Source organism: Anopheles funestus, chromosome X, assembly GCF_943734845.2.
Source record: "Anopheles funestus chromosome X, idAnoFuneDA-416_04, whole genome shotgun sequence".
Classification (NCBI taxonomy): domain Eukaryota; kingdom Metazoa; phylum Arthropoda; class Insecta; order Diptera; family Culicidae; genus Anopheles; species Anopheles funestus.
In genome coordinates, this window is record NC_064597.1 from 11,580,019 (window position 1) to 11,603,871 (window position 23,853).

Below are 23,853 nucleotides of genomic sequence, written 5' to 3' on the forward strand. Positions count from 1 at the left end.
AACAGATTGTTCAATATTCTTATATCTTATATACATTCTTATATATCTAGAACACATTTTGTTTAACTAAATCTACTGGCTCTATGTGTGGAATAGATGTCGCTTCCTTTGATCGCTAGAATTTCAAGATAGTAAGGCAACGGAACAGCCTTAAAGAAATCACATCGCCTTAATGGACATCTACTCCAGAATGTCTCTGATATCATCGGAAGAATTCTAACAGTTTAAAATCAAAAACATACCTCACTGCTCCTTAGACGTACAGATATCAATGTGAGGAGCTATCAAATGCCCTACGCATCGTGTAGGGCATATCGCGATTCGCGATACGCTACGTTACGAACATCCATATTTCCCACGATCAAGGCTATTGGCAATTGAAAAGAAGATAGAATTGTAATAACTAAACGCAATGAAGAGTAGTATCATCTGGTCAGAATTTAGACAAACAAGAGAGAACTTTTCATCAAATATTGTTCTCACGATCTGTCTTCAAACTTTTTCCTATAAATAAACATCAATCTGTCCAATGCGCCAGACTCCTTCGCTAAATAATCCTCGTCAAGTAGTCGTCATTGTGGCTACAAAAAAAATGTCTCAATGAGGATATTCATTAGGAACTCTGCTTCTGTTCCCAAATGTTTTAGAAGTTTTACAAAAGTTGCAATACTAAAATGATTTTCTAAAACCAATTCTGAAGTGTTTCGTGAATGTCCACAAGAACAAGCAAATGAAGAAGGCTCCCTGTACGAAACTAAAGCAAAGACCAGCGTCCACAAGCGGCAGTCGAGTGGCCTGCAACAGGTACCGACAGGTTTGTACAAAAAGCCTCGCGACCGGGAACCACCCCGGCTCAAATTATCGCTTCCTTCCACAACGCGACCTCACTCACTTCCACAGACTCCATCTCGCCTCACCTCTCCCACCACTCTCGCACTCCCCCCATCCAACCACCAAATGTATGGGCAAATGTGTGGATGCGTTGATCCACTTGGCCTGGTGGGGGGTGGGGGGTAGGTTTTCACCTACGTACGGCGTTGCATTTGTTTTCGTGCTGTTTCGCTTGCTCAGCTTCAAAGTTTGAAAACACTGCACCGTCGTTCCATCTCTTTTACGCACATCCCGCACCGTCGCTTGCTGCGATGGAGCGCACAAGCTGCTAAGGGGTTGAAATTAAACCTTCACTCGCCCACCAGAAGAATCGTTTGCCCCGTTTTGCTGCATTGCATCCGTGGGTTCATTGCATGCGTGCGTTCCCCGTTTCACCCATCGCCCCCAAAAAACCCAATCGTCCCATCCTGCTGGTTCACTGACTCACGCGACAAACCGACAAACCAACGTCCGCAAAGGGAGGTTTTGTTTTCTTTCTTCCGTGTTTTTTGTTGCCTTCTTTCATTTCCCCTTTTTCTTCCTCTAAAAACGATCGCGATCACTGACGGACGATGATACTAATGATCGCGTCGATGACGATGCACGTGTTCGATGTGAAAAAGAAGAAAGAATCGAACTTTAAAAAAAAACGCACACGCACACACATACATAGAATACACCAAACCGGTTTCCATTCGACCAAGCCCCCCTGCTGGGGTGGTTCGATGCTTCACTTATGTATGCGGGGCGTTACGGCCAGAGGAAACGCCAGCGGGATGCATTCGAATGAGTCTTGAACTTCTGGGCAAAGATTTAGCGGCCCGCCTGTACAAAGATGGTCGATGACTTTGATAGGATATCGATTTCACTCCCCAAGTGCACCACGCTTGTATGTGTGAGTGTTTGTCTGTGTGTGTGTGTGTGTGTGTGTGTGCTTGTGCCCTGACCCTGTTGCTTAAGTTCTGCAACATTTCAGCAAAACCGCGTGTTTGGGCGGAAGGAAACGGCCAACTAAATGACCCCCGTGAGAACTAATGCTGCTCGCTGTATAAACGACCTCTTTTCCTTTTTACTTGTTCTATTTTGTTTTTCGTCTCTTTTTCTAACGCTTTAATGCCTTTTTTCTTTTCTTGTGTTTGTTCTTTTTTCTTCTTAACATGCTTGTTTGTTTGCTATGTTTCACGTGCCTCATATCCTTCTTCATGTTGCGCTTGTGTGTGTGTGTGTTTATGTATATATGATCGATTCTTGTTCGAACGTGTTCTGACCGGGTTCGGACAATCGCTTTCCTTACTTCTTCCTTGATTTGTCTGGTCTAGAAGAAAATAAAAAAATCACCATGATCACCATGATCATGACCGACCCATTCTATCCAAGGAGAATGGTTCAAAATGATTAAATCAATTTTACATCAATTTGCTGCCCATTCGGCACAAACCCTAAAAAAAAAACTACCCACCCTTCCGGTCTTCTCGAAACCAGTAACCAATGATTCATCTCTTATAGTAAAAGCGGTGTACGAATCAGTGGCAGACACACACACACACAAGAACTCTTGCACACAACTCCCTACATTTGTGGTGTGTTTTATTTTCTTTCGCACAGAAGATACACACTTGCTGAGCGAGGCAGATTAACGCTTGGTGCCGTGACCAGGATTAGACAGCGGTGTTTGAAACGAGATACGTACGTGATGCAAAAAAAAAACCACTGTGCGGCGATGAGCTCCGGGTTGTGTGAAACCGTCAGCCGGGGCCATATGACGAACATTATCAACGCCATCACCCGGTGTTGGTTTGGCAACAAAAAAAAAACCAACATAAAGCAAACCGGTTTATGCTAAAGGCTCGTCTGCACACTGATAAACAAGCGCTTCGTAGCAAGCAAGGACGCTGCTGAGAAGTTGCCTCCGTTTATACGACACTTGCTCTGTTCTGTTCCTCTTTCTTTCGCCCTTTCTTTTCTTTTCTTTTCTCAAGCACACACACACTGTTTGCTCCCTTGTCTCTCTCTCTCTCTCTCTCTTTTCGTATATTATGCGTTCGATCTCCCTTCAGGTGACCGTAGCACCTTCCGTAACCTAATTTAAAGCCCATCCGCACGCTCCCTCCAGTTACACCTACGTTACCGCACGTTAGACATTGTAAAAACGAAAACCAGTAGCCAAGCGTTTTATGTATGTATATCACGCGCTGATCTTCCATTATCTTACTCACTCCACTTCACCCTCTCCCCTGGATCTGTTCCGATCACTCCTGGGGCATCGGGTTTTTGTAGACGGCCGTCTTTTTATCGCTTGCTTTTGCGTGTTTGTTTCCATTTACCATGCGTGTTGTATCGCGTGGCGTTACCTGTAGCCAACCGGACACTGACTTCTAGGTACTTCTAGGGTTGTTTTATTTCCTAACCAACTAGATCTTGTGAGTGTGAGGTTAGAAATAAGTAAGATTTAAATAATTTCTTACAGTATTGTAGCCCCCTTTTATCCTCACAGTGATTGTGTCTTATTTTAATAAGATTGTCGCTGTCGGAAATTAATTAGTCAATCTGATCGGTTTCTCCTCAGCCACGGTTCTTACGATATGCTACACGAAAACATGATGCAACAAAGCGTAAATATTGAAAAACTGTAAAACAGCGAGATGAGAGGCAATAGGACCAGTATCGGGTGTGTGCGTGGTGCATTAGACATTAGCTAATGTTGGCTTCAACAAGAGGCTTACAAATGTGGACAGCAAAATCTCATCCGTAAGATCGAGTAATATGGTGAAACAGAAAAAAAAACACACAAATGTAAGGAACAAGCAGCGAAAATGTAGATGCAGGAAGGGAAGGCAGAAAACGAAAGGGAATAAAAATACATCCGCAGGGACGCAACAGTGGAAAGCGTCATAAAAGCGAACGTGGAGAAGAAAAAAAAACCAACAGTAACAATAACAACCAAAATAAGACAAGAAACGATTGAAAAAAGGAGACATACAAATAATTACAAATGGTCTGAAAAAGAAAGGGGACCTCAAGAAGGAACGGACAAAGCAGGGAAGAGAGAAAAAGTTTTGCCTGCCTGACAGTGTACGGCGTGTGTATACCGGACATTTGGGTTCAATTTCACGACACTTCCCACAGCACGCGGGAAGAAGCTGGGCGGGAAGAAGTTTGGACGAGAATTAAGTCACCTTTTCTTGGATGGCAGCAAGGTCCGTAACACGGTAGCAATTATATCACTAACACAAGTGATCGAGCGGTGAAGAATATCCACCGAATATCCGTGGAAACACCTACTGAAAGACCAAAATCCTTATGAAATCCGAATATATCCAAACAAACGATCCATCGGTAAGCAGTTTTATGCGATGGTCGGTTGTGCTTCTGCCGCTCCGTCAAACAATTAGCAAAGAAACAGCACGCTCGCAGTGGCACGCGTTTGCTTATATATTCCTAAAAATAAAATATCATCCAACAAACTCAATTGACTGGCAAAAAAGCATCATCATGGGACTTTCCCGCGCAGCGGCTAACGTTTGTGTATTACATTTTCCGAACGTTAGTTTTTCCTGTTTTCTTTTTTTGTACATGAAATGGAAACGAGAGAGAGAGAATCAGCTATTAATAAGGCGATTACCAGGCGAAAAAGACAATACGTCACCCACTGTAGCGAGAGGCACAACAGAGCGAAAGAGAGTGTGAGAGATGGAGAGGGAAGGGTGGGAAAGGGGGTGCAATAAACACTTTTGATTTGTTTTAAAAAATGGAAAGGAAACAACATCAGTACTTCTCAAATGGAATACAAATTTAAGGATTAGCAAGGATTATACCGATCGCGCACACAGGACATTCGATCTGGGTCCCCGGCACGGAAGGAACACTGCTCATGCTGCAGTCATGCACCCACCTGACACGCTTTGGCAGTAGAACGAATTGCTCCAAAGACAAAGCGCAAAAAATACGGTAGGTAGGAGAAAGAAATCCTGGTTCCTGGGTGATGCAGGAAATGCTGGCGACATATAGAACAAAACAACAATAAAAAAAACAGCACTATCACAACACTTTGTGACCTGACCTGACTCCGAGAGTCACTGACTGCTTAGTGGTGTTTCTGTGTGTGTGCACGAGGAAACCCACCAAAAGGGAAATAAAAAAGTTTGACCGAAAATCGACCCCCTTCTCCTCATATGTACCCATCTCCTTCCAGCATCGCGCCAGGGTTTTGGGTTAAGATTGCGTACGAGGTTTTTGATGTGTGCTAACCCACCGTCCGATAGAGGCAGGTGGGGAAACCCAGTGGCAAATGGGGGAAGAAAGGAAGGATCCCTTATGGAAAGGTAACACAACAAAAAAAAAACGATGGAGAAGAACAACACACAAAGAGCTAACGTTCGTGCGAGCTGTCACAGGGGGAAAGAAAAACAAAACACCCAAAGCAAAACCCGCACACCCCGCACACCACCCCCGTGTGAGGGCAGAAAAACTGTGCGCGGGGTTAATTGAAGTGGGAATGATACGGTGGCTATAGTCATATTCAAAACGCTTTTGGTCTATTTGTGCTATCAAACTGCAAGACGGTTGCTTGGCTGATGGGTATATATGGCAACCGGGCTGCTGTGTGGGAAACCGCGTACAGGATGGGCAGGACGAAGGGAGTAAATGAAAGAGAGCGAGAGCGTATGAACGAGAGAGTTGCCGCACGCGATCGGTCAATTTGAGCGCGAAGGGCTTGTTGTTTTCAATTTTGGGTTTCCCCCGCACCCCGTTATGCTTTTCCTCCACCGTTAAGGCAGCCTCCTGCACAAGGAAGCACACATGTACATTTAACCCCTAAGCCTCACCCCGCTTCCTACCAAAACGCTACCATCAAAACACAAAACCCTTTTACCGAGTTCTTATTCTAGCTCGGGTTCTTCCATCGTTCTCTTTCTCTAGCTTATGCGCACTTACCCCGCGTGCGAGAGTGAATTATGTTCTGTTGCGTGTGATTTTCTCTCAATCCCCAACCCCGTATGACCCGCGTGCAACGATGGAAAGAGATAGCATTCGCCGATTCCTCTCACAACATGTCCGATCTCACGATTTTGCTCTCACACTCACGCACTATATCGCTGCGCTCGCTCGCACTGTAACGTTCGCGCTCGCTTACGCACCCGCTACGCCAGGCGGCCTGTTGCGCTTCGGCTACGCATACGCGCGCTTGCCATGTATGCTTCGGGAAGGCGACCAAACCCGAACGCAACGACCGAAGAAAGAATATCCCGCGCGCGCGGTCCTTTCTCTGGGTATATTCGACGGTGACGCAGTGCCGTGTGCTTTAGTTTACGTCCAGCTTTCAAACCGTACGGAAGTGTCTCTGCACAGCACCGGTGCGCCGTGTCTCATTCTCTGTGTGTCTCTTTGTGACCCAAAGCCCGTCGACCGTACCGAGGCAAGGTTATAGAAAGTATCGAACCGTGTTCTTGAATGTGCCAATTTGCTGCGTGAATACTGTGTGCCGCAATCGCGGAGGAGAAACAAAAAGAAAAACAGAGCGGGATTTGTTGTGCAATAACAAAAGCCGACCCATCGTACAGGGCGGATGCATTTATCTGCTTTTACCGTACAGTAACATTTATATGCCGAGTTGAGTTGCAAGTGCAGTGTGAACGTTTTATGTTTTTTTCCGTGTGAAGAACAGCGGATGAAGGAGAAAGTAGTGTCGTCGTCAAAATAACAACAACAACAGCAGTATAACCCACTTTACTGCACTGTATTAAACAAACTATTACACCGAGCACCATCCGAAACTTTGTGCCTCTGTGTGTGCGTGTGCGTTTGTGTGTGAAGATGGCAATTGCATTTTACATTCCGTCGTTGGACGATGCGGAGGAGAATCAGCGGCTGCTCGAGCAGCAACAGATTGTACTGCAGCGACAGTATCTGCTACAGCAGCAGTACCATCTGCAGGCACAGCTGAACCAGCTGCGGCAGCAACAACTCGCCCTGGAGCAACAATCAGCCGCCATATCCACCATGGCCACTGGCACCTCGGGAGCTTCCGGTCTGTCCGGCACATCCACAGCTTCCGGGGTAACAGTGCCAACCAGCGCCGCAACACTCACACCGGCAGCACCAACTTCCACCACGTTCCAGCAACCACCACCATCAACTCCCACATCGACTCCGGCAAGTTCATCTGTGCCCTCCAACTCCACCTACTTCACCACACCAGCCCCACAGCATCCACAGCACCATCGGTTCTGGATGTTACGGGGGGTACTCTACAACATTCTGTTCCGTCATCTCCTGGACAGTAAGTATCCACCGACGAACAAACGCTCCGAAACACCACCGGCTGCCTAGTTGTTCGCTGACAGCTAACTTCTCTTCTACTTCAAACAAAAATCTAATCTTCTTCTTCGATGTGTATTGTGTGTGTGTTTGTGCTTGTGTACGTGTGTTATTGTTGCGTCTAGATGATCCTGCCTGCAGTCGGTGTATGTTTTGCAGCAAATTACTCACAATGCTACGTAATATCTGCTAAACAGTAGTCGTCACCGATCACCACCATCATCGCGAACAGGTGCTCTACCCAGAATCCTGCTCCCGGGTCCCGTAACAGCGAGACAACACAAGACGACGACATCGGACCAGTAACGAGAGAGTTGCGTATATATCTTCACCGGTACGGCTGGGTGCGTTTGGGTGTGCGTGACCCATATTCCCACCATCCGGCTTCCGTAACGTGTGTAGAGCGGCTGTGATCCAACTTTAAACAAACTCTTGGAAAAAAAGGGGGCCGGTCCTAGGGCTGTGCAGCCGACGGTGTTCTTGTAGCCCCGTGCGTCCAAAGGACACACGGGCGCCGACGGTATCCTGACTGGCTTTTCACCGGTAAGTGTTTTTCCTTCCACATACTGTGTCAGAACACATATCTTTCACCTTCACAGTTACTCTATTGCGTTCGATATTGATACAAATCAGTACAATCTAAATGAGATCTGCTATAAAATCTTCCCCGTAAAATTAAAAAGTGATTTAAACAAAACTTGTGTGTGTGTTTTTAGTGTTCAACACTTAATGGAACGGTGTTTATAATTTTGACCAGGCTTTTAAAAACACCAAACAGAGCAGTGACTCAAAAATTCCCAATTTCAAAACCACTAATAAGCAGTTTTTTTTTAAATTGCATACCTTTAGGAGCATACAATTACAATACTGTTGACTTGAAAAAAATCTTATTTATATTTAATTATTACGGCATTTAGCCGTATTATCAGCCTCAAAAGGCTGAATGGTACAATTTTCACAAGGCATTTCCTCCTTGTGCTTTGCCTTTCCCGGGCATACTCGGTTACATTATTGAATATAATATATTTAAAAAAATGTTACGACTTCAAGCTGATATTAAACTATAATTGTTTCTTAATCAGGAACTGCTGTATTCTCTTTTGTTGCTCATTTTCCTTTTTGTTCCTTCAACATTCTAGTTTATTGACAAAAAATAACACATTCGTTTTGTTTTCTTCTCCTTTTCGTTTTCTCTTCACTCTATTACAGACATTAGCATCGGTAAAGCAATAACAACCCCTTACATTTCCGATTAGCCGTCGTCTCTTCCTCAAGCAGAAACAGTTTACCCTAATGGTGCAGCAAATGCAAAACATCGTCCTTTATATTGCACCAGGTACAACAGAGGACGACCCGTTGCGACCTCAAGCGACTCGCAAAAAAACAAAACAAAAAACATACACAGCTTCGGTGGTTCGGTGGAGCAAATGTGCACGGTGATGTGAAAAGGTGAGCGGGACAAAATATACCATAACTTCACTAAACAGGATAACGAAGCAACACAAAGAATCATGCAAAAAAAAAAAACAACCAGTGCCAAGAAGCAGAACGCATCGAGGGCAACGTTTTAGCCATTTAGCTTATTATTAGGTTCAGTTTTGTCTTTTGTTTTTTTCCCTTTTCCTCTTTTTTTCTATATCACTCGTAAGATACTAAAGAAAGCAAATGTTTTATAGCCGGTAAGGATATGCAGGATTGATGCAGCCTGTTGAACGGAGGCTGTTACATATTGGCCGTGTAAGAAGAGGTATAGCAAAATGGTTCTGTGCGCTCTAATATGTGTGTTCCAATTTAAAAACAATGTCTCTTTTCGTAAAATTATTTCCTTTTTTTCTGTTTTATTTTTCGAGATCAATAGTAATGCTGTGGTAAGGTAAGAAGGGAGCCGCACTGTGGAGTAGAAGAATACACAATAATACAAAAGAAAAGAAAGGAGATAAAAGAAGAGTAAACAAGCACTAGAAAAGAAAAGGCGTTAGGTTTCATCAATGTTTTTTGCTTGGTTTTTTCTTCTTTTTGATTTAAATCAAACATCAGACGGTATAAGGTATTCGAGCATTGGGACCACACAGAAGGTCCTTGCGCACACAATTTTGCATACTAACTTAATCAATTGGTTTCATCTCTCTTCGCCCATCGATGGTGGCAAAGCAAACAAAAAACAAAGAAGTAAACGTAAAAATAACAAGTGTAGCGTTTAAGTGATGGCGAGATAGATTTACACACGAACACAATTTACATTACATACGCCCCCGTAACACTATTTCTTATCGCATACCCAAGACCAGTTTAAACCTAGATGTAAGGCATTTTAATCTGTGGCTGTAAGAATGATCCTTTTTGATATAAGAACCAAAAGCAGCAGATTGAAGACGACAAACAAAATACACTGAAAATAACAAAAACAAGAAGAAAAAAAGGCAACAAATTTGTGTTATTGCGGAGGTTAATCGCATCGAATGGAAGGAGTGTGTGAAGGGTGTGTTTAGTTGATGAAGGTGACGTTCTTCGAGAACGATTTTTGATCCTTGATTTTGTTTTTTTTTCGTTTGTTTTTTTTTTAATTATTTTTGACCGAAAGGCACGCACTTTCGGGCATTAGCAAGTATCAAACTCAATGCTATAAACGCACACTTACAATCAATAACAAAACAAAGAAAAAGGATATCGTGGAAGCAATAATCAAATCGTTTGCGTACAATTTTAATCAAAAAACAAACTTTTTTCCCCTTCTTTAATGTTTTATGCGTGAGACATACCGATCAGGTGGTTGTGTTTCGCGCACTTTGTGCATGTTCCTCGCGAACGAACGTGAATCGTGACAAAGGCGGGTGTACAGGCATTTATAATTTATCGTGAAAATCGTAGGTTAAGTTTCCAAAACCACCTTGTGTACAGTCAGCTTTCAATTAAGATCTCAATCATCTTGCCCCCGGGCGCGTACGTTCGTTCGGTTGTGTTTTGTTTTGTGTCCGGCTGGATCCTTTATAAGGATACGCGCGTAAGGTGTGTAAATTTGAGTCCGATTTCTAACCATTCGATTTTGATGATCCAACAGGTTAATGGAACGTAAATAATGTTTAGGCACACCTAATTTCTCATCTTTTCACAATTATCCTACTCCGGAACAACAACAACAACCACGTGAACGACGGTTTGGGGATTGAAAAACAAACTACTTAAATTCTTAAACAAAGTTCGCTGTAGAATATTTTCTGCGTTAATTAGATACTATTTTATTTTTAGTAGATTTCCTCTTCTGGTTTTGTGTTTTGTGGCTAAAAAAAAAAGAAACATCCACACAAACACAAACTATCCTTCCTATCCTTTTTCCTTTTTTTCCTTTACTTGTAAAAAGAAAAACCCCAAGAAAACTCGACTGTTTTGCACACGTTGGGGTTTTCCAAGCTCTCGCGAATTGCTGTGACTGAAACTGACGAACTGACGAGATGGTGAGGACCGGGCAGAAAGAAAAAAAAAGAAGGAAGTGGTGTAAACGGAAAAACGAACCCGTTTTTCAACCCGCTTTTCCTCCATTTTTCTACACGGCGCCTCCACGCGTTCCCGTTACCATATTTAGCACTATTTTATGTGTTTTCATTTTCTTCTAATAGATTATTGCTTTCTTTTTTTTTGTTGCTTGTCTGTTTTGTTTTTGTTTTGCTCTCTGTCTAACCGACGGGGGAACGAATAAAATGGTGGGCTAAGGTAAAGAGGTACAGAGGGTGAAGAAGGTGTAAGAGAAGGAGGAGGCAAGGGTTGTACATTTTTGTCTTTATTTACAAACGAATCAAATCAAATCCGCCAAAATAAAAAAAAAAACCCAAACCCACAGCAAAACAAAACCAATGAAGAAGAAAAACAAACGAAACAAAACCGGCAGCAATTAAATGGATCTTTTGCTTCTATAGGCATATAGTTTTATGTTTTTATATCTCGTATATCTCTACTTACTTCGCTCCGCAATATCTGTTGAATTTTGTTTTCCCTGAACATACGGTTAGTGGAAGGAATGCGGTTAGTGTTTAAGGAAAGCAAACAATGTGATCATTAGTAGAGCAGCTAAGCCAATAAAGAAAAAAAGCACAGCATTTAATTAAAAAGAAAATGGAATAAGGTGTATGTGTGTATTTTTTTCAATTTTTTTAATATAATACTGAAAGAAAATTTAAAAAAATAATTTGACGGGTTGTAACAAAAATAAGAATAACAATAAAAGCAAAAAATAGAAAAAGTAAAATGAGAAATTAATTATATGCTACAAATTAATTAAAATTCTTTTACTATTTGTTGCAATTTTTTATGCACATTTTAATTTTTTTGTTTTTGTGAAATCGGTAGTTGCCCCAAAGTAATTATGAAAAAAAAATTTGGTAAACATTTACCAAAAATAATCAAAATAAATCTTTGTTAACAATGCGTATGCTTGACAATCTATTATCTATAATATTTATCTATATTATAGTCAGCTTGACTATAATTATTTTCTTTTATTTATTTTTATAATATATGTCAAAGAGAGAAGTTGCTTTGAGGTGTCGCTAGTTTAAGACACGAGAGCAATGTTACAGAATGTATTACATTCACTACTTCGATATATCAATGTAAATTATTTTTGATGGAATAGAAGCAGTTTTATTGAAAGAATTCCCTTAATATGTAAGTGACACACAAAATCAGTGCATCTTTTCTGTCTAGCATTATCGACTATGTTCAACAGCTCAGTTCTCGTCCGATATTTATAGCCAAAATAACTGATTTTAATAAGTTTCTTGCAGTTCAAAAAAATGCACTTTTTTCTTCACTGTGACACAATTACTTTCCCAGGCAAAAGAGGAAAAAACCCCAAAAGAAGTGCATCCTTATGAAATGGTTTAGAATATGTATAAAACAAAGAAGTACAGGCTAAGATTTCTCTTTAGAATTTTAAAATATTTTTCAGACAATAAAAAGAATTCTACATGCACCAAATAAAACTGTCAACCGAAATCCCTTTCTACAAGCAGCACCGCAACCATGGCGAATTTCTTGATGAAAGTTATTGTTTCGAGCTGGGTTAACAACTCTCGGGTAGGGTTGTCCTCTCCTAGACAACGGAAGAAAACAAAAAATCCTTCTACACGTTGTCGACTGGAACAACGCAAAAGATGAAAAAGAAATATTTCGATAAAAATTAATAGAATTGGTATTGGTTGCGCTTGTGGGAGAAAATAGTTTTCCACATCCTTTTCTTTGTTTTTTTTTTTGAGAAAATTTGTGTGTGATGCTGTTGCATATTTTCTTCAGGAATTATTTTTCCACAAAAAGGAATTACTTTTTGAGGTTAGAATATTATTTATATTCTCGAAGAGAATTTATAAAAAGTATCAGAAAAAAGTCCTTTAATAATTAATTTACATTATGTCTAAAATAAAATCAGGTGAAGCATTTGTGTTCATTTATCCCGTGATGACATTTCCGTGGCATTGAAGATTGGCTGACACACTGTTTTGGGTTCAAGATTATTAGACGATCATCTCTTTATCTTTATCTTTAGTCTCTGGAGCACTTTATGGTCAATTATACCATTGAATGTCCGGAATTAGGTTTCTACTTGGCGCAGTGAGTCATTTCCCAGAAGAGAGATGGCTTAATTCAATTTCCACAAAGAGCCTAACCATCCAAAACTTCTTTGGTCCGGTGGGATGTCTGCCTTTTTAAACAAAGTTTCCAATAAAGTTGCCTAAATATTTTCGTAGTGCTCAATAAACGAAGAATAGCTGGATCGCGACACTAGAATGCAGAGAACTCGTATGGAAAATCAGTAAAAACTTCTCGTCCTTTTGCAAGTTAAAGACGATTCTGTGTAACGCTATCTGGATTCTCACGTTTGGAAAACTTTGAGAAGCTAGAAACGCATCCAGATATGGCTCCAACCTTGTCACTTGGTAGCGAAGACCTTGCATTTGCACGAGATGTGCAATCTGGAACATTAAATTAATTCACTATCTTGATAGATATTGTTCTACTTCAACACAATACTCTTCAAACATTCCAGAAATCGAGATATCACCCTGGTGTTGTAGAATAGTAAAAATCAATTGCGATAACGTTCAACAAAGACGCAACAAACTGTATCCATTGTTCGAACAGATATGTGTGGCGTATTGTTTCACTTTGGTTGGGTATGTGGCGGTGTGATATCATCACCGGTACCGGATGTGTACAATAAACAATTTTGTGCAAATAACTAGCCGTCAATGGAGGGCGTTCCAGCCGTATGTCCGTGGGTGTCTTGCCGTGCCGTACAGACTCTGGAACGCACCCGGGGAATGGGATAGACATCCGGTGCTGTTTTTAGCCCGAAGGCTCGTTGCCACGAGGATATTTGGCTTGCCGGCGTTACATTCCACCATTCCAACGCTGCAAGGATAATTTCTGAAGATTTCCGGAAAGCGATTCCATTCCGAGTTGGGCATCCAAAAAGGAACCATTTGCATATCTTTTTTTTTTTGTTGTTCTTGTCTAACGCTTTTGGGGAGAGGGATGGAGCAATCGCAAAACGCACGGCAGGAAGTCAACTGTTAGATTTTACTATCGGAAGTTCGGTACTTTACGATCGCGCTCGCGAACCATCGAGGGGTGACTTCCTGCGATAGTGTCGGGAGTCCGTATGGGAGTTTTTGGGATGCTAAAACGAAACGATCCCAAAATTCCCTCCCCGCTTTTTTCCCCTTTTGTCAGCGCATCAAGCACATTCCTACCCTTCCTGCAAAACACTGCTTCCCGCGCGAACTTTACGATGGGTACTGCGCTAGATGACTGCCAGAATTGACGACTTGTGCCGATTTGTGGACCGATAGATTGGCAGCACGCACGCTCTTGATGGCTCATAAATATTTAATTTTTGACAGACAGTATGTGTGTGTATATCTATCTATACGTTATCGAAGTGCGCTTTTAATTTTTCCCCCTTCTCAAGTGTGTGAAATTTTCACGCTTCACTTACCCACCGCCCGGGTGTGCAGCCTCCCGCTTGCCAAAAAGGGAAAGCTTCGAAGCGGGGTAAGGGTCAAACTTGCTCTTTTTTTTGTTTTGCTCGTTTTGGGTTTTGCAATGAGCAAACGGTTGATATACATGTATTCGCTTATCGAAGCGAGGCACAAACCGCAACCGGGAATTGGGAATATACCGCCAGGGTGAAGATGTCCGTATGTGGCATGCAACATGCAATCAAAATATTAAAAATCGGAGATGTAAATATTTTACGAAATAGATTTTATTGTTATGATTATTGCATGCAACCGGTTTCGGGACGTCTACGTTGGACGATGCGTGCGACGGATGTGAAGGGCGGAAATGGAATTTTCGTTCGGCCCGAGAAGGGTTCCCGTTGGTTGACGTAATTTATGACCGATGCACGGATGCATTCCACATCATTCAAGCTTGATGTGAATTAACGATTGTTTTTGCAAGGACAATATGATATAGAAAAAGTATAGAGCTTTAATTGTCAAATAATACTAAAAGTTATATGTATATTAAACTATTGTACAAAAGAGAATAAATAAAGACGATGGAAAAACTGCGAATATAAAAAAAAACTGGGTAAATATTTTTCTTCTCAACGAAACCCATGTATCTTCGCACCGAGTAGAGTTTTATCAACAAAAGTTGTATCTACGTTTCCAAAAACATCAAGAATTACTGAAAAAACGGTATCATCCTCATAAAAAAGGGTTTTGACACCGTTTATTTCACTCTTCCTGGTTTCGATCCGGTGAGCCGGGATTTGTTTGTGGTCATCTGTTGACAACGTCCGTACCTGTTGGCTGTGGCCAATTTCCATAACCGATCGCGACACGGATGGGTACACGGTTCTGTACAAATATTGCTTTACGATGTTTCTGTTGCTCACCCTCGTGATGCGTTTCTTCCTCACCCCAGGAACGCTCCCATTATCGTGTTTAGTTTGCTTGCTTTTTGTTGCTGTTAAAAATAAGATTAGTTTTTTTTCGCTTTCTCTCTTGGCTATGATGATATTTGCTGCCTGTGTCCTTTGTGTCCTTTTCGTCAAACAAAAACTCGATAACATAGTCATGCCTGCAGCAGATCGATCGGAGCGCTGGCAGTAGTTTTTCCGTCGATGTCATTCTAATGTCAGGCGTAATTTATTGCATGCATGATGCCGAGATACCGGGGTGAGTGGAAGGTGGTGTGGATTCCTTGTTAACAACTGTCACCGTCATCGAAAGCACCAAGGGGCATAGCCATTGTTTCACTCCCATCCCCCTTCAGCAGGACACATGGAAACATGGGGTAGTGGTCCCACAAAATGGACTAAACCAACAAAAACCAGCAAGATGATAATACACCGGTCACATCAACATACACAACAACAAAAAAACAAAACGGATACAGCCTCTCGTGCGAAAAACTGCCTTACCTAACGTCTCCCATCTTCACACTCCCGTTCCCTAGACGTGTACAGGCCTATTGATTTGAAGGGTTCATCAAATCAAATCAAATTCAAATAAATGTGCCTCAACCCCGAAAGCGATGGTCCCGCACGCTTACCCCATGTGCACGTGCGGATACACACACACACACACACACAAGGAGCTACAATGCGTGTTGCGATGTGGGAAATCAACAATCACTGTGAGACTCCGCAACAAAGCATTAAATCGAAAAAAAAAATGGCGGGAAAATCCTGGCTATAAGCCATACGTGAAAAGTGCACTTCCGGCCGTGTCGTTTAATGCTGTGTGGTGAGTGGTATTTTGTTGTCGTTGTTGTTGTTTTTTTATGCACATGTATAGATAGACGCATACATTTATTTATATTGATGCTTCCTGTGCTCTGTATATGGATTGACCGGTTTCGCCCACCAAGCGTCACACGTCGGTGCGGGCTAATGTGATAATAGCTGGTTCGCATCATGTTTGATGATCGACGCAAAATAAATGTCAATTTATCTGCTTCTTTCACGATGCATATGACTCGTGTGTGATTTTGTGTACTTTTGTTTTTTTTGTTTCACTCTCTCTCTCTTCATTTCTTTCTTGACCACCAATAATGGCGGAACTTTTTTTTATCTTCTTCTTCTGTTCTTTGGCGCTAATGGTAGTTGTTAGTTTTTTCCTTCATACTTTATATGTTTTTTTTTTCTTCATTGTTTGACTTTATTATTTTTCACTATTGTGTGTCACAAACGATTTGTCCTCTTTTGACCACTACGGATCGTTTGCCACCAAAACAGCACACAAAAGGTCCTGACCGTGTCCGGATATTGATGCGAAGCGGTGTTTTTCGGATGGTTCGGATATTTCATCTTTTTTTTTTGCACTTTGTTATCTATTTTTTCTCATTGTTTAGTGATTTTTTTCTCTCTTTACATTTTCTTTCCCCTATCTCCCCTTCTCTCCCACCTTATGACAATAGCGTAAGTCCATTTTTTATTTTTTCCCCCATTTTCCAGTTCGGCGATTTTTTTTTCGTTTGTCTCCTCGGTAGTACAGTGATTTGATTACCCGTCGGTGACCAGTCCCGCTTTCCCACATTCTTATTAACTGGTCCCTAATGGTTGCTTTGGGTTTTTTTTCGTTAGTTTGTTTCATTTCCTCTGCACACTGCAGTTGATTGGTTTGATTGATTTTTCATTTCAGAGGGATCAGTCAGAGGGTAGCGTCGGCCGAGTTTTGATGCGTTCCGGATGTGAGCTGCATTTGGTTGATGACACTTCAACAGGCTCTTCTCCCGTAAGGCCTGTACCATTTAGCATGACATTTTTTTCTTTTTTTTTTGGCGCTTTGAATAATTTATTTGCGATGCTGTTTTATTCACTGTTTTATGTTTTTTTTTCTTCTCTTTTCCGTTTTTGTGATGTGATGTTTGCTGGTGTTGGTTATTTTGATGTGCAGCTGTAGTTTTGTGGTCTGGACGGGTGCTGACATATTGACAAATAATGGTAAGATACACCGATGTGTTATTTATTATTAGTTGCTTAGATTTGAATTTCCTTTTTTTCCGATGATTCTTTTGATGAAAACATTATCGTAAATTGTAACAAAAAAATATATAAACGCTAAAAATGTAATAAAATTGTTCGGGCTGTTTAACATTGCATAACTACCAGGCGTCAAGGATCAGTACGTAGCGTGCTCAGGAGTTAAGCTAACGGAACACTATTATTTCCCCATGCCCAAGCATAATGGTGTTTACGGTTATTGGGTAGTTATTTTTTTTTTCTTACTTATTGTTCGTACCAGTCCAACCACTTGGGTTCCTTTTTTTTGTTGCGCACTAGCTGACTATTTTGCTATTTTATTTAATTTTTTCTCGTCGCTGTTGTTGTTGGCAACGATGCCCAACAAAGCTCGTTACCGTAAGTAAATCTGTCCCGCATCCCGTTGTATAAGTGAAGAAGCTGGCAACCGTTTCCGGTGCGATACGATTTTCCGTTTCCAACCCCACCCGGGAGGGGGGGTGGGGGCCGGGCCGCAAGAAGGAATCTCAATTGATTTTTCGCACAGAAAACCAAGAGGAGTTGGGGTATTTTCCTGAACACATCCCGGGAACGGGAAATCGTTATTGTTTCGGGTACTTGCACCAGGTCTCTCTATACATCCTTCTCTCTCCCTCTTTATCCATCTCTTGACTTGATGGTCGTCATTCACAAACCACCCAATCCATCCCCGGGAACGCTATCCTTTCGAGATCATCGCGATGTGTCGTGAGCGCTTCCTTTTTTTTTTTTGAACTCCTGCACTCTAAGACACGGACACTGATCATTGCGGAAGTGGAAGAAACAGGCGGTAAAACTATTGTAACACAGCGAGGCAGACTTGGAGCAGAGCAGGACAGACAGACGATAGTGCAATTGAAGATTCATATGCCATGGTAGACTTATGTCGATCGTAAAATTTTACGATTATGCCACCGTTCGGGAAACGATTCAACCGATTCCTCGATATCGGATCCTGGGTATAGCAGGAACTTCCGCAACCCTAGAGCATCCGATACTGCTCCGGTATGTCTCATCAAACTACATCCCATCCATGCCCCGGCACGGACCTGGGGTGGTTAGTTTGGTGGAGTTCCTCCTATTTCTTATCGCCGTGTTGCCCTTTCGTCCACGGGTATGAATGCTTTGGACGAAGGTTTGGACGTTCGGCAACTCCGTCATCATCATCATAACACCATCCATCTCGGTTCGAGGATTTTTCCCTTTTCCCCCTAGCATCACAACAGCAATGCGAACGACGAGGATATCGTCCTTCTTGGAATATTCCCCCAAAACTGTTCCTTGCCGTTGTGCGGTTTGCCCGCACTTCACAGACAACGACCATTTACCGGGTTGTTCCACCAAACCTTAACCACATGATCTGCTCGATTTCGATTCCATCAAATCGCTACCACACACACACACACTGAGTGCACCTAGGGTAAAGGAGAGTCATCACACTAAAGATGATTGTTGCAATGAAAGTTTAACAATTTCCCTTCAACGGCACTGGTAGCTGCTAGCAATCGGTAACGCTTGCGAGATGTAAGAAAATGGTTACAGAATTCCAATCGTTTCTAGCGAAAGGTTGAAGAGACGAGAACTTTGCCCACCGACAGCGATGGGAGATGCAATCGTTTCCTGCAATATCGATGGATATGTTCAGGTTTCACTTTCACCCGGTACGGTACGTCCCTTTTTTTATTGATATGTTTACGACGAGCTCAGCGAACGGGTAAGAGATATTAACCATGGTGACGTTTAGGCTCCCAATATATACGTCTTTTCTCCAACATTTTTTGTTGTTGCTATATGTGCTTGTGGGGTTACTTTATGTTTATTGTCCACTAGAACTGCACCCAACCGTGGACAAATTGCGCACCGTCCAGTACTGCGTCGTCTTCGGTGATCGGTGTCAACTACTTCTCCTTTTTTTTTGGAGGTGATGTTGCTCCGTTACGATTATGGGAAGCTTTCCATGTATACAAGTTTTGTATGGGACCAAGTGCTCTAGTTAATGGTACGATGGTTGGCACATTATCGTTGGAGCATCGTTGCATACATTCAGGCACACTGAAAAGGGTTCATTTCACCAAAGTGTCTAAATTCCCGAAAATGGGTTTTTTGGAATTGTGACAGAGATTTGATCTTGATCTCACCAGTTATCGCTACGGCTCCACAGAAAAAAAAGCGCGTCAATGCCATTTTGCACACTGTTGTAGAAATCGTTTGTAACGATTAGAATCTTTCTACACGAGATACTTCCCATTAGTTGTCAAGAAACATTAAGCAGCTTCTAGCAATCTAACTTTTAAGCTGCTCCAAACGATTTGGACATCATCAGACATCTTATTGGATATTGAGTCACTGCACATTAAGGATGGAAGATTTATGAGTGACTTCCCTTGCCGTCTTCATCGTACGAGATTTAAGTACATCTTTCGTGCGCTTTTCGCTGTCGTGTAATTAATTTTGCTTCCAACCCTCTCTATATAACGAGCAAGTGTGTTGACTATCCAATAACCCCCCCAACTCACCGGTTCACGGGTGTTAACGCCCGGTACACAATCCAATATTAGACCTGACATTATGTTCACGGTTAACGATCCAATGTCCTCAGTGTACTCAGCAACGCCGATCGTCTTCCTACATTGTTACATTGAATTGGAAGGTAGAAGAAAGGGAAAAAATTGGATAGCTTTGATGGCTTAATGCGAACCCTCATCCCCTTCCTTCCGTCCATTCAATCGGATTTTTTTTTCTTTGGGTTAGGTCAATCGGCCGAGTGTGCTGAGAGTGTAATAAATTGAGAATTGATTCACCTCCACCGCAATGCGCCCCCAAAGATTTACCGAGAAACTCCCGCACCGATGGAAAAGGAAACCATTAAAATAAACTATTTATTCATTAATTCTTTTACGCCATGACACCGTACCCATACACCACCGTCGAGACAATTGCGGCCCACTTGGCCCGTAACGAATCGTGCAAGGGGCTTCGGAGACTCATCGGAAATTCGGTGCAACCAATGCTTTCCGTGATGCTTGTTTTTTTTTTTTTTGCTGGAATGTGCTATTAGTCCCGGGGTATTTGCTGGATTTAATTACTTTGTCCACTTCCCGAGGTCGCACGGACCTCGGTTACCAAGTTCTAGGAACGCTTTCGGCACACATCGGTCAAGGAATTGGTCCGCTTCCCGTGACGTACTGGACACAAGCATGGGATGCGTTGCATCAGTAACGATTGGGCCCATCCATCTGGCCCACGGGGAACAAACCAACACAGTGTGCTCCAGTGTGACCCTTTTTGACGGATATGCGGTGGCCCGCTGGTGATTAGATTTTATTGTTCAACAAACTAACTCCTCTCTCAACACATCTCCCCACTTCGCTCCCCAAAACAAAAAGGCCCCCCCGAAATGGGTTGTCTTCCGTTTTTCCTTTCGTTAATCTTATAATAGAGCGTCTAATAATGGATGAAACCGCCGATTTCGAGCGATACAAGCTCCCGTAACTATTTGGGAAGAAGGGGAGATGAATCAAGTGAAGAAGAAAACAAAAATCTAAGATACAGAATAAAAAGTGCGCCGGTCGTGGGAAAATGAAACATGGGACGCACTTTGCGCACACGGTATACGATAGGGTACGAGCGCTAGTGTTGGAGCTGATTTATTTAGCTCCTTGTTATGTCCCGCCCTCTATGGGTTTTGTTTTTCTGTTTGGGGATTGGGGGAAAATACTTCGTTTATGGTTAGATGGTGGATGAATTGAAAACAAATAATGAGCCCTCTTGACCTGGGATGAATATTGCTGGATGTAGTACTATTTTATTGTTCAGCAGAACTATCACGTAATAAATGACATCTAATCTGGATCTATTTTATGACGGTCTTAGAATGGTATGGAAAAATAAGAATTTATCTACGAGCCTGGAATCAACTCTCTATTGAACGTAATTCCGATTATTAGCTGGATGCTCAGTACTGAGGTGATTCTCAAGAAGTCACTCTAGCGTTTGAGGACATAACTTTGGTGAAAGTGATCTCCATTACTGAGATACATGTGAATTTGAATAACTTTGTATTTAAGAATCTGCACAATATTCAACTACAAAACTAATCATTAAAATATGTCATTTGTAGCTGATGCAAACTCCACCAGCAATTACCAATTGCTCGTTCGTGTCTTATTGGGGAAAATGTGCGAAAATATTGGGACGTAAAACAAGTACACTAACTATTTAACCCCAAACGACGAAAAGAGAGATAGAGAGAGAGAAAGAGACATTCACACCACACATGCAGAGGTAGCTAGAACGTGAACCGCTTCTTTCTCTGCACCGGACCTGAAAGGATGGCGAGCCTCCAACTGGACAAGCCTGCTGGTGGGTATGTTACAACCCCGAATATGAAGTTACATTTTGCTTTCCGCCACATTCGCTTTGCACTCTTCAACCACCACACCGTTGTATGACTCATCCGTTGCATGATTCACTCTGCACCGTGCTTTCGTGCGGTCTTTACGAAGAGGAGCGGTTTTGGTTGCTTTCCTAAGCGGCGCGCGTTCTCTGTTTCCCATAAGATCGGTTCGGTGATCTTGCACGGTGCGCTCTAGAGCACCGTTACGGAAGGACCACTGTCTTAGATGGGCCCGCCACTGCCCTACAAATCGTTCGGAAACCGGCTGACAAGCGGAAGATGATTCACGGGACGTGTTTTTGATCGATCCTTCGTTCGTTTCGTTCGGTGCAACGTGTTGTTTGCGATGGTTGACTCATGCGCCAAATAGTGCAAGATAAAGGGAAGGGAAAACAAAACGAACCACAATTGAATAGTTTGCAGGGAGGTTTGTGTGTGAACCGGTTTGTTTTTTTCAGGGGCTGCAACCGAACGAACCATCCGCTATACACCTGAACCGAGCGAGATCGATGAATAATTTAGAAGTGATTCTCGTACGATTTAAAAAACGGGCTGCTGCTCATGACGATGAGGTGCTTGCGGGATGTGCGCCCTTGTTTGTCTAGTTTTGGACCCGTTTCGTTTCTTTTTTTTTGTTTAATTTTATTTCTTTCCCTCCTTCCAAACACCATGACGGATGAGAGAGCATTAAACAGGGAACACAAGCATCGAATTATGCCGGCGACGGGTCCTGTGAGTGAAGAAAAGGTACCAAAACGAAAAGTCGTTTGCACTCGGATGTGTCCGAAAAAAGGGTGAACAATCTCGGTGGGAACTACTGAAGGAAAGCTTCAACACCGCGCTGAAGTGATGATTCCACAACGCATGCTGCTCTGTGTTATGCAAATACGATAGACCGATCTGTTCCGTACAGGTTGTTGGCTCATCTACTGGAAAGAAGATAGGCGAAAAAAAAAATAGGGTGCCAACTGTCTCATACGAAGGGTGATAAAACTTATACGGTTCGTCATTCCGATACAGTTGATACCTGTCTTCTTCCCCTGTTCCTCTTTCCGTCTATGTGTGTGTGTGTCTCTCTCATTAAATATTCTCACATCTTAGCGCACTATATCCCTAGGGTGAATCAATATGGTCGAGATTGATGGATCGGCATAATTTAGGAACTCAACCACCGAAAAACACGCGGAAAGGAACAATGGCCATGACAGCACGGTTAGATCGCACCGGGCATGCATTATGCTAATGTAGTTTCGCTGTGGAAAAAAGATGCACCGTGCGCTGATAAATGGTTTGCCAGATTCGTCCGTTACCATACATTAATTTTTCTAACACCAGTTAGAAATTCTCACGCAGAAAAACTGGAAATAGGTAAAGGGGTACTAATACCGTCACTTGCTGCTATCGGAACAGGTTCACCTCAGGACAGGTGATCCTCACTCACCAACACCTCAGGGTATTGAAGTTGAGCGCGCTCAAAATAACTGCCATTTTTTTCTAGTATTCGTTAGATAAAGAAGAATCGAATATCTTGATGCTCCTGTGCTCGTTTACTTTGGTGGATGTGAGGTAGAAACGGGAAGAGTCGAATATCCTGACGCTACTGCGAAAAGCTGGAACCAAGATTGAGGTTATTAATTCTCAACGCAACACTATCCGGGAGGGGGGAAACAACTTCGTTTTAACCCCCTTTTCGCACCGTACCGCTTCTTCTACAATCAAACACCAACCAACGCTTTAATTGAATTGAGTGCCCAAGATGCTGCTCCTCAAGTCACGTCTAATCCAACACAAAGCCAATTCACGTTCAATGATGTTTCCATTTTGTCAGTGCCAGTTTTACGATTCTAGCAACTGTTCCGATTTCGCCCGAACACACGCTCGAAGCTCCAGGGTTCCCTGGACCGTTTCATCCCTGTCCATTTGACACCGTGGTTATCTTCAACACGTCCAACACGTCCAACGGGCAAGGACATTCCAAAGACAAGTTCTTCCCGTACCCAATGTTTTTTTCCTCCCCCATCGATTTCGGTGGATTGGGTACTATAAAATGGGATTTAATAAAACATTTCCCCGTTTTCCTTTCTGATTCCGATTCCGGGGCACAAATTGCCTGCCAGCCCGGAAGCTTGACTCCAGAAACCCGAAGCAAGAGGTATCCCGCCCGAAAAAAAGGTGCTAGAAAAACGGTACGAGGTGGTACCGTTTCGCAGCAAGTATTTTCGCAAAATTAAGCAATTAACTTTACTGGCAGCACTGGTGGATG

General features: G+C 42.5%; 2 protein-coding genes and 1 long non-coding RNA gene across 4 annotated transcripts in view; 1 reads left to right on the forward strand and 2 right to left on the reverse strand.

Moving 5' to 3' along the window:
- Positions 1-23,853, reverse strand: part of LOC125774699 (uncharacterized) — a 239,462-nt gene that overhangs the window by 32,110 nt on the left and 183,499 nt on the right. The gene's annotated exons all lie outside the window — the stretch shown is intronic.
- The window catches only part of LOC125774640 (uncharacterized), a 46,528-nt gene that overhangs the window by 14,625 nt on the left and 8,050 nt on the right, over positions 1-23,853 (reverse strand). The gene's annotated exons all lie outside the window — the stretch shown is intronic.
- LOC125774455 (uncharacterized) lies at positions 1,146-11,300 on the forward strand. The gene is made up of 3 exons (XM_049444664.1): positions 1,146-7,150; positions 7,314-7,731; positions 8,398-11,300. The coding sequence occupies exons 1-2, from the start codon at positions 6,685-6,687 to the stop codon at positions 7,379-7,381; spliced, it is 534 nt and encodes a 177-aa protein (XP_049300621.1). The 5' UTR covers positions 1,146-6,684; the 3' UTR covers positions 7,382-7,731; positions 8,398-11,300.